Source organism: Aethina tumida, chromosome 2, assembly GCF_024364675.1.
Source record: "Aethina tumida isolate Nest 87 chromosome 2, icAetTumi1.1, whole genome shotgun sequence".
Lineage (NCBI taxonomy): Eukaryota > Metazoa > Arthropoda > Insecta > Coleoptera > Nitidulidae > Aethina > Aethina tumida.
The window spans coordinates 3,597,350-3,609,621 of record NC_065436.1 but is presented as its reverse complement, the minus strand read 5'-3'; the positions used below and the strand labels follow the sequence as shown (position 1 = coordinate 3,609,621).

General features: G+C 26.3%; 1 protein-coding gene across 1 annotated transcript; it reads left to right on the top strand.

Annotated features, from left to right (window-relative positions):
- Positions 1-2,659: 2,659 nt before the first annotated feature.
- Positions 2,660-6,859, top strand: LOC109604920 (pheromone-binding protein-related protein 6). Its single transcript, XM_020021475.2, has 7 exons — positions 2,660-2,737; positions 3,168-3,246; positions 3,304-3,350; positions 3,589-3,624; positions 6,313-6,433; positions 6,491-6,555; positions 6,616-6,859. Exons 1-7 carry the CDS (start codon positions 2,672-2,674, stop codon positions 6,631-6,633), a joined length of 432 nt encoding a protein of 143 aa, XP_019877034.2. The 5' UTR covers positions 2,660-2,671; the 3' UTR covers positions 6,634-6,859.
- Positions 6,860-12,272: the final 5,413 nt, after the last annotated feature.

Genomic DNA, 12,272 nt, shown 5'->3' with positions numbered 1-12,272 from the left:
TCAAAATTATAAAATATAACAAAAATCATTATTTTTTTCATTAAATGTTTAATAAAATTGTTTGTAAAAGATATATATTATTTAATTTAAGATCAATTGTTGTTTTGAGTCTTTTAACAAGATATAAAAAGTGTTACAAAAGCAGTAAAGAATAAACAATAGTATTAATTAATTAAAAAATGTGTATCTATTATTAATTATTAACATTTTTAAATATTAGCAACTTATATTTTATGTAAATATAGAAATGATTTATATTGATTTTGATAATTAACACTTTTTTTTGTTAATTGTTATTATATTTTGATATGACATAATATAATATTATATTGGATGTAATTTTTATAAAACATGTACTTTATATTTTGTCAAAAGTTATAGTAAAATTATTTGCCCTAGTTAGGCATTAAATTAATTAAATTAATTTTGAGTATTATTTAAACACATTTTTTGTTATTTATTACTATATTTTGGTATAATATAATATAATATAATATTAAATATATATGTCTACAAATTTATATGCAAGTTAATTGATTTTTTTTCATTAAATTATAAAACATTTTTTGTTAATTACGGAATAAAATATTCCATACTTTTTTCCACCACTGTATATCGTAATTACAAAATAAAATACAAATTATTACATTTACATGTCTACAAATTTATATGCAAGTTAAGTTAATTGATTTGTTTTCATTAAATTATAAAACATTTTTAGTTAATTACATAATAAAATATTCCATATTTTTGTACACCACTATACATCAAAATTATAAAATATAATAAAAATTATTAATTTTTCATTAATTTTTTAACAAAAATTCATTGTAAAAGACATATTTTATTTAATTTAAGATCAATCTTTGAGATTTTTAACTAAATAAAAAAAAATATTAAAAAAGCAGTAAAGTATGAACAATTGTATTAATTAATTAAAAAATGTTTACCCATTATTAAAAGCATTTTTAAGTAAGAAAATAATAACAATTTTTTATTAATTACTATTAAATTTTGATATGACTTTATATATCAAAAATTATAGTAACATTACTTGATTTAATCAGACATTTTTGAAGAATATATAAATATAAATCAAAATATAAATAGGTATTAAATTAATTATGAATAAATATTATATAAACACTTCTTTTGTTAGTTATTACTATATTTTGGTATGACAAAATATATTATAATATTGAATGTATTTTTTTTTTGTATTTATATTTTGTCAAAAGTGTCCTTAAACTCACTTAAACTATTCTGGATTATAAAATATTTTTAATAATAATATAAAAAAATTAGTAGAAAAATAGTTGTAATTGTTACATTATTAATTATTTGTAACAATTTTTAAAACTAGAACTGTAAACTTTAACAACTAACATATATATTTATATAATTTATATAAATAAACAGTTTAAAGCATGAAATATTTTTAATTAATTACATTTTTATGTTCAAATAAAATAAATAATTTTAAATAAAAATTGTTTCTTTATAAAACAGAGTCAGTTAAAGTATGATATAAAAAATTAGTTGCGATTGTTACATTATTAATTATTTGTAAACATTTTTAAAACTAAAACAGTAAACTTTAACAATTAACATATATATTTATTCACTTAATATAAATAAACATTTTAAAGCACTAGAAATAGATTATTATAATAAAAATTATTTTTTTGTAAAACGTGCCAAATAAAATATCAAGTAAAAAATTAGTTGTATTTGTTATATCATTAATTATTTGTAATAATTCTTAAAACTAAAACAGTAAAATTTAACAATTAACATATATATTTATTTAATTTATATAAATAAACATTTTAAAACATAAAAAAGCTCTGATATATCTTAAATATTCAAATATTAAGTGCAAAGTTTTATAGTTCAAAGCCATTAATATTTAAATGCAAATAATTAATTGTTGCTACACATTTTTCAAATCGACAAAACTTGTACATCGTGATTAATTTGTGGATCGTCGGTGTCGCTTTCACAAACAGAATGAATTAATTGACACGTCAGTTTCAGCATTAGCTGAAATGTCAAAATTCTGAAACCGTTAAACATGTTTATATACTTAATTATAAACGTATAAGCTCATGTTTCAGTGGATTATCGCAAAAATAGTAATCCATAAAAGGATGTACGACCAAACCAATAAATAATAATAAAAAAACTAATATTCATTCACGTGAACAAGTTCGTTGACAGGTTTTCTTAGCATTATTTATGTGCTGCAACACCATTTAGTAATTTCGCAGTTAATAATTAATTATACTTTAGAAGTATGTGACGAATTATGTATTTGCTTTTTACCACGATTCTTTATCAGTCTTACGAAATACCACACTTTTTAATGGTGCCGCGAGAAAAATTTACGAGCAAACCTTTTTCAACCGAGTATAAGTCTGGCTAATTGCTAATTAGAATTTTTTCTTGGCAGGCACATAATAAAAATATTTTAAAGAAATCAATATGTTCGATGTTTAATTACAAACAATCAAAGTATGCGGGGTACTTATCAAAATAAAAATACTAATTGAAACTACAAATTAACCGACGTCAACATGTAATTAGAAACCACTCGAATTACCGTGGGTATAATATACAATTAAATTTATGTCGTATAAAGTCATATGATACAGGAAGATCGTCAGTCAAAATGAAGACTATTTCGTTCAGGTGGTACTGCTTCTTCGCCGCATGTTTGGCTTTGGCAACTGCTACAGTAAGTCTATTTTTAGTTGATTAATTGTTACAAATCAATAAATGGTGTGATTATAATGACACTGTTTATTTTTCAACAAATTTAAGTGATTTTAAACTTATTAATTGTATTTTCAGGTAATTTTATTCATGTCCATTTCAGTTTTCATAATGAGTGATAGACCAATGAAAATTGCAATTACCTTAAATCGATGATCAATTCAGTCTAATACTTAACTAAATCAAAATGTATTTGGTTTAATTAATATACAATTTATTTACAGAAGTTTTTCATTTATTCCTTTAATCATATTTTAATTAAATTTAGTTTAAAATTAAAGTTAACTAGTTAAAACATGATTTATAATCATATTTAAAGTCGTACTGAACACAGTTATGTATTTTTAACCTTGATCATTAAAATCAAATCAAAGTAACTAAATTAATTATAGATTGAATTGCCACCGGAACTTCTAGATTACATCAACACCCTCCACGTCAAATGTTTGGCGTCCACCGGAAAATCCGAAGGTGAAGGTACCAACTGTTGTCATAAAACTTTAATTTAAATTCATTAATTAATTACAGAATTGCACAGTCAATATGATGTCAAGACAAACACTCCAGATATGAGCGTAAGTACTCAAAAATACACTGTTCCAAGATCTTAAAGTACCATCCATAATTTTGTAAGTAAACTTTTCTAATTAAGTACTACTTTAAGACTTTTAAAAAGTGTCCAAACGGATTAATTATGGCCTGGCCAGGTCGCAGTCCAGACCTTAAGCCAATAGACCAAATCTGCCACATTCTTGAGAGTGTGGAGAACTCAAAATATGGGATATTAATTGTAAAAATGTGTTTTTGTTTCAGTGTTACATGAAGTGCCTAATGGTGGAATCCAGATGGGTGAGTACTACAAAAATGGTGATCCACAGCTAAACCAAACACCCGACTATATGTCACGCATATTAATAACATTTTTTCGGTTCATAAATGTCACTAAATATTCTTATTACCGTAATATAATCCCGAACGGAACTTTATTTAACCGTACGATTAATAGAAAAAAAGTAAAATGGTTGCGGCTTCAGATGTATACCATTTTTATGGCTCGACTATCTAATCTTTGATTAAACGAAAACCATAAATTTTTAATGAATATCTCAGTGAAAACAAAAATTTATTCACTCATAAATTATTCCTACAAATTTTAATACATTTAAGGCAATAAATTATTTGAAATTTTATTACTTACTTTTAATGGTTCGTCTTACAACTGAGATTCTGGTTAAATATTTGATGTCCATAAAAATTATTTAAACTATATATAATTTTTAGAACAAAGTACTTTATTATTTGGCAACCTGGTAACTTTTAATGGTAACTTATAGACAACCATTGAAAGAAATATATATAACAAATTATTGTTACTGCTTTATTTAACAAATTTCTGTTATTATTTACAATTTCTGATGTACGTAATTAGTAAAATGTTGATTAAAAAATATATAACAAATTATTGTTACTCATTTGTCAAATTTTTGACAACAAAATTTATATAACATCGAGACAATTTTTTGAAGAAAATATTTTGTTATTTAACAAATTTTTGATGTTATTTACAATTTCTGATGTACTGTAATTAGTAAAATCAATCATTAAAAAATGTTTAACAAATTATTGTTACTCATTTGTCAAATTTTTGACGACAACAAAATTTATATAACATCCAGACAATTTTTTGAAGAAAATAGTTTATTTTTTAACAAATTTTTGATGTTATTTACAATTTCTGATGTACTGTAATTAGTAAAATCAATCATTAAAAAACGTATAACAAATTATTGTTACTAATTTGTTAAATTTTTGACGACAACAAAATTTATATAAGGTCGAGACAATTTTTTGAAGAAAATATTTTCTGATGTACTGTAATTAGTAAAATCAATCATTAAAAAATGTTTAACAAATTATTGTTACTCATTTGTCAAATTTTTGACGACAACAAAATTTATATAACATCCAGACAATTTTTTGAAGAAAATATTTTATTTTTTAACAAATTTTTGATGTTATTTACAATTTCTGATGTACTGTAATTAGTAAAATCAATCATTAAAAAACGTATAACAAATTATTGTTACTAATTTGTTAAATTTTTGACGACAACAAAATTTATATAAGGTCGAGACAATTTTTTGAAGAAAATATTTTATTATTTAACAAATTTTTGATGTTATTTACAATTTCTGATGTACTGTAATTAGTAAAATCAATCATTAAAAAACGTTTAACAAATTATTGTTACTCATTTGTCAAATTTTTGACGACAACAAAATTTATATAAGGTCGAGACAATTTTTTGAAGAAAATATTTTATTATTTAACAAATTTTTGATGTTATTTACAATTTCTGATGTACTGTAATTAGTAAAATCAATCATTAAAAAACGTTTAACAAATTATTGTTACTTATTTGTCAAATTTTTGACGACAACAAAATTTATATAACATCGAGACAATTTTTAGAAGAAAATATTTTATTATTTAACAAATTTTTGATGTTATTTACAATTTCTGATGTACTGTAATTAGTAAAATCAGTCATTAAAAAATATATATCAAATTATTGTTACTGATTTGTCAAATTTTTGACGACCACAATATTTATATAATATCGAGACAATTTTTTGAAGAAAATATTTTATTATTTAACAATTTGTTATGTTATTTACAATCTCTGATGTACTGTAATTAGTAAAATTAATCATTAAAAAATATATAACTAATTATTGTTACTGATTTGTCAAATTTTTGACGACAACAAAATTTATAAAATATCGAGACAATTTTTAAAAGAAAATATTTTATTATTTAACAAATTTCTGATGTTATTTACAATTTCTAATGTATTGTAATTGGTAAAATCAATCATTAAAAAATATATAACAAATTATTGTTACTTCTTTGTCAAATATTTAAGACCACAAAAAATATTTGACATTGAGACGATTTTTAGAAGAAAATATGTTATTATTTAACAAATTTGTAATGTTTTTTACAATTTTTGATGTACGGTTAGTATAAAATATATAACAAATTATTGTTACTACTTTGACCTCAAAAACTATTTGACATTGAGGCTAATTTTAATTTGTTTTATATATTTTAATTATTCTATGAAACATCTTTTATACAAAATAACACAATTTTTAAAATCATCTTGATCTTAATTTTTTTAATTACAGTAGTTTCATCACAATACAATTATATATATATTTATTAATCGTCAGTGAATTGAAAACCATTAACTGTAAGATAACGGTGCTTCTAAAAATTAAAATGTATTAACAGTTTTGCTTTAGCAAGATTTTATCTTAATCAAGAATTGTTATCGAGGAATAATTAGTAAAGAATAAATTTAATATCGTAAACAAATGTATTAATTATTTTAAAACAGTAATATTTTGTTATAAATGAAATTAATTAAAAAAAAATTCATAGCTTAAACAAGAAAGTAATTAAATTCCTCCACGTTTTTATTATAATAATAATAATTAATGCAGCAAAACTGTATTTTAAATTTTGTTGTAGATGGATGATGATGGTACAATTAATTACAACTTCATCATAAACGAATTTGAGCTGTTCGACCAAGATCTACCTGAACTTAGGGACATTATGGTAAATGCAGTTAACCAATGTCGAGACGTCAGTAAGTAAAAACCCTTAAATGTTAATAATAATAAACTAATTAATGAATTTGTTTTAGCTGGAAATGACCCATGTCACAAGGCGTACAACTTCAACTACTGCATTTACGAAGCTGACCAAGAGGTAATTGTTTCAATTAAATTATTATTATTATTATTATTATTAATAAAAATTATTTTCCAGACCTGGTTTTTGGCTTGATGTTCCCAAAACACTTGTAAATGACGACATGCTTGTAAATTGGACTTTTCTTAAAATGTGACTATTATTAAACATTTATTATTATTAATAAATCCTTAAAAAAAAATTAAAATTTTGGGCAGGGGAATTAAAATCTTAATTAATTCGCAACGACATTAAGTTATTTATTACAAAATAAATATTTTAAATTATTTATTGAACATTAAAACTTAAATTTAATGTTTTTAATCATAACTGTTTAATGTTATTAAATGTATTATTTACAGTTAATTCATAAATGTCCCTTGACACGAGTAGCTATCGGACAGTGGAATCTGTGATAGTGAAATCTGGCCGGTGTTAAGGCGAATAGAAATTTATTGCCACTATGTGAGTCTTTGAATTCATGGTGGTCGACCTCAAGGTAAAAATCCTGCAAAAACTTCGAGTTGTTGAGTGGGCACGATGGTGGACAACCATTACACAAACTTTATGCCAAATATAAACCAACGCATCGAGACCAAACAATTAATTTTTATCGATTCAAATTGATCTGTTACTTTTTTATGTTGATGGCCGAAATGAGCAGGAATTTACTATCCACATATTCCAATTTACTGGCGGAATTCCTGTGACGTAGACTCTAATTAAACAACCATAATTTTATCGGACAAATGCGTCCATCTAAATTGAATCGTATATATAGTATGGCATAATGGCATCCCATAGAATTCGTACAAACCATATTATGGGGAGCTGATAAATTGATTGGACAAGTAAATTAAAAACAGCACAATAATCGTCTTTTCACAAGATGGGGACTGACATACCACGGAAGAAAAAATACATATTTCAAATACAAAGCGTTTCTTTTTCTACTTTGGCTTTTATTATGGGCACAAAAGAATAAAACTAATATGTATAGCATTTAATTGCTAAGCCATATGTTGTCTGCATTAATATTGCACGGCAAATATAATTTTACCATGCTGGTTATCGTGAATATTAACCATTTTGCTGATTGCCTGAGCTGTTTTTGAATACCACTCAGTTAATGATATTCGTGTCTTCAAATTATTAAATAAATTTTGTTAATTAATTAATTATAGAAAATGAATTGTATTTGTTTGATGAAGTTCTTGTTTGCTTTTGACGTTTTTTGTTCTATCTAGTACTTCCCAAAGTTGCTCAATAGGACTTAGATCGGGAGACTGAGACGTCCATTCAAGTTTCTCATTAGAAACCACTCTTTGTCCACTACTGTATATATAAGTATTTTTGTTAGTTGCTGACATTAGTGGTACCACCAAATATCTTACACCAAATTTTATCCATATGTTACTCTGATTGGTAGTACTGACTATTGTAGGTGCAGATTTTTATCTTAATATTAATTAATTTAATTTGTTGTACAAAAAGAAATATGATATAATGAAGTTCTTGTTTGCTTTTGACATTTTTTGTTCTATCTAGTACTTCCCAAAGGTGCTCAATAGGACTGAGTTCGAGAGACTGAGACGTCCATTCAAGTTTTTCATTAGAAACCACTCTTTTTCCACCACTGTATATATAAATATTTTTGTTAGTTGCTGATATTAGTGGTACCATCAAATATCTTACACCAAATTTTACTCTGGTTGGTAGTACTGTCTATTGTAGGTGAAGATTTTTATCTTAATATTAATTAATTTAATTTGTTGTCGTACAAAAAGAAATATGATATAATGAAGTTCTTGTTTGCTTTTGACATTTTTTGTTCTATCTAGTACTTCCCAAAGGTGCTCAATATGACTTAGATCGGGAGACTGAGACGTCCATTCAAGTTTTTCATTAGAAACCACTCTTTTTCCACCACTGTATATATAAATATTATTGTTAGTTGCTGACATTAGTGGTACCACCAAATTTTATCCATATTTTACTCTGGTTGGTAGTACTGTCTATTGTAGGTGGAGGTTTTTATCTTAATATTAATTAATTTAATTTGTTGTCGTACAAAAAGAAATATGATATAGCGAAGTTCCTGTTTGCTTTTGACGTTTTTTGTTCTATCTAGTACTTCCCAAAAGTGCTCAATAGGACTTAGATCGGGAGACTGAGACGTCCATTCAAGTTTTTCATTAGAAACCACTCTTTTTCCACCACTGTATATATAAATATTTTTGTTAGTTTCTGACATTAGTGATACCACCAAATATCTTACACCAAATTTTATCCATATTTTACTTTGGTTGGTAGTACTGCACTATTGTAGATGGAGATTTTTATCTTAATATTAATTAATTTAATTTATTGTCGTATAAGAAGAAATACGATAAAGTGAAGTTCTCGTTTGCTTTTGAGGTTTTTTGTTCTATCTAGTACTTCCCAAAGGTGCTCAATAGGACTGAGGTTAGGAGACTGAGACGTCCATTCAAGTTTTTCATTAGAAACCACTCTTTTTCCACCACTGTATATATAAATATTTTTGTTAGTTGCTGACGTTAGTGGTACCACCAAATATCTTACACTAAATTTTATCTATATTTTACTCTGGTTGTTAGTACCGTCTATTGTAGGTGGAGACCTTAACCTTATCTTAATATTAATTAATTTAATTTGTTGTCGTACAAAAAGAAATATGATATAGCGAAGTTCCTGTTTGCTTTTGACGTTTTTTGTTCTATCTAGTACTTCCCAAAGGAGCTCAATAGGACTTACATCGGGAGACTGAGACGTCCATTCAAGTTTTTCATTAGAAACCACTCTTTTTCCACCACTGTATATATAAATATTTTTGTTAGTTGCGGACATTAGAGGTACCACCAAATATCTTACACTAAATTTTATCCATATTTTACTCTAGTTGGTAGTACTGTCTATTGTAGGTGGAGGTTTTTATCCTAATATTAATAATGATATAGTACCCTTCTAGTGGTAAGTACCATGGTGGAAAACCATCACGTATATATCGGAGCATGATGGTTCAAATATGTAACCACCAACACTAGAATGACTTCATGGTCCTTAACCTCAATATGGTAGTGCTAGAAAAACTTTCAAAGAACATAGCATTAGCAATTAACTACCTGACCTAATAGACTAATTCTAATTAACTATTTACCTAAATTTATTACTGTTAAGATTAAGATATATTACAGGTATTTCCTTTAAAATATATAGTTCCCAGTCTTCTCCCATTCCCCATACAGTTTTGGGTAGTTAATTTAAGTTTGATAACTCAGGTCCTTTAAACATGGAGAATACTTCAGCAGCTAAGAGGAAAATAATAAGAAAAGCCAAGTTTACCATGCCGGAAATATTAAGCCTGGTCGACTTGATTTTGAAGCATGAAAAAATAGTCGAGTGTAAGTTAATGGACACCAACATGTGGAAAGAAAAGGCTTCAGTTTGGAGTACTGTAACGGAGCAATTCAATTTACAAAACTCCTCAGACCGGACCGTAAAAAACCTGAGATTAAAATATAAACAGATCAAAATGGATTTAAAGAAGAAGATCATACGCAACAAAGCAGTGGATGTCGGTGAACGAGAGGAGTACACCCAGTTTGAACAAAGATTGCTACCCATATTACCAGATTTCCAAATGTTGGAAGCACCGGAGGGTAACAAGCGCAGAAGGGATGAAACTAGCTCAGAATCATCAATCAATTCTCCTGTCACTCAAACGGAAAGTGAGGAGTTAGAAAGGGGACACATCAATGAAGATGTGACCTCTCCTCCAGCTAAGAGAAGAAGAATAGATGACCCCTTTCCTGATGGGTCTGGTTCTTTGGATTCTAGTTCAGAACCATCAGACATTTCTCCAGTCACTCAAATAAAAAGTGAGGAGTTGGAAATAGTTCTCATCAATGAAGATGTAGCTATTGTTCCAACTAAGGGAAGAATTCAAGAAGATCCCTTTCTTGAATGGCCTGGTTCTTTGGAAGATTTGTACAAGTTACAGTTAGAAGCTGCCCAACTGGAGAGTGAAATAAGGGACGAAGAAATGGAACTACTTAAGAAAAAGGCGGACCATGCTCAATTTTGCTTTGAATTGAATCAGAAAATGTCAACTGTTTACTGCTATAAATAAAATGAAATTTAGCTATATGTGGGTTTTATTATATAGTAATTTAAAGTTAATTCTTGACACTAACAGTATTAACTTCATGAATCTTAACTGTGGAGTGTGGTATTCTAAACATTGGTACCATCCATATGATCATCAACAAAGAAGAAAAACAGAAAACGTAGAATTTGGAATTTGGAAGACGTATTGTTATAAATAAACCACAATATTTGTGTATGAATGAATTTTAATTAAGTAGTACCTTAACTAATGAAGTTAATAACCTGCAGTTCTATAATTTCCTAACCATAAACCTCGATAAGACTGTTTACTTTTAAGACACAACCGACAAAGACAGGATCACGAAGTAGTGATGGGTTATAACAATTTTCTTGATTATCTGTCGATTTCATCTTTATGTTGTTTTGACAAACGAAACTGAATGCTAAACAGTAGTCGATTTTATGATGCCGGTCATTTGACACTGATCTATTTTATTACTTTCGATTTATTTCAATTTTATCGTTAATATCCGCAACTGGTCTTCAGAGTACCTGGTTTGGTATTGCTTTACCTTCGATTTTATTATTAATTTACCGTATTCAGTTATCACTAGATGTGTATGGGTAATATTTAAACTGTGAAATTATAAATGGTAATCAATTAATTAATTATTAATTAAATTTTAAGACAAAAAATTCTTCAAATTGACTTATAGAAGAACTTAAATCAATTTAATAACAATGACGTGACTAATAATAACTTTACAGTTAGTTAATTATTCGAATACTTTAGTTTATTAACGAAATACTATTTATTAATAGATGGTATAATAATTCAGGTAGCAGTTTTTTATCGAAAGCAAAAGTAATTGATACATTTTTTTATCGTGATAATGAATTCCAATTAATTATTATATAGTGGGAATTAAAGCTTTATTTGTAAAGAATTTTTTAAGTGTATAGAATGTAAATTACAGACACTGTTTCAGCACCATTGTAAGTGCTAAAATTAATATGTGTCGTTCAAATAACGGGCATGTAAATATAATTAGGTGATGGACCTGAAGAATTTTAACAGTCCTAACGTTTCACAAGAAAAAAAAAAGAGAAATTAACCACAGAAAATGCTTCTCTCCTAATTAATTTAAAACTGATTTTAATAATTGACTAATTTTAGCAACGTTTTTATATGAATTAATTAAATTAATAATTATTGTTTGATATAATTTTTGGAACTAAAGAAAAGATCAGCTTCATTAGTCACCACACTCATGACCACTTTTGCGTACAGTTTGATTTAATAATATATTTTTCGTTTTTTGGAACTGAAGTAAAGATCAGCTTCAGTACTGACCTTACCTTCAGAATTAAATTAATTAATAGTCACATGAATAAATATTTGGAACATATATAGTAGTACAGGATGTAGAACTTCATATTTAAGATTTCCAAGCCAAACGACTAATTTTTATCCTTAATGGTTGATCCTGAATTAATGACAGGACTATTTCCAACATATTAGTTAAGTTCCTTGTTGGTAAAGGTTTCGGGACGATTTTGATATTAATCATCTTCAACACATTCATTGTCCCTTACAAATCAATGGT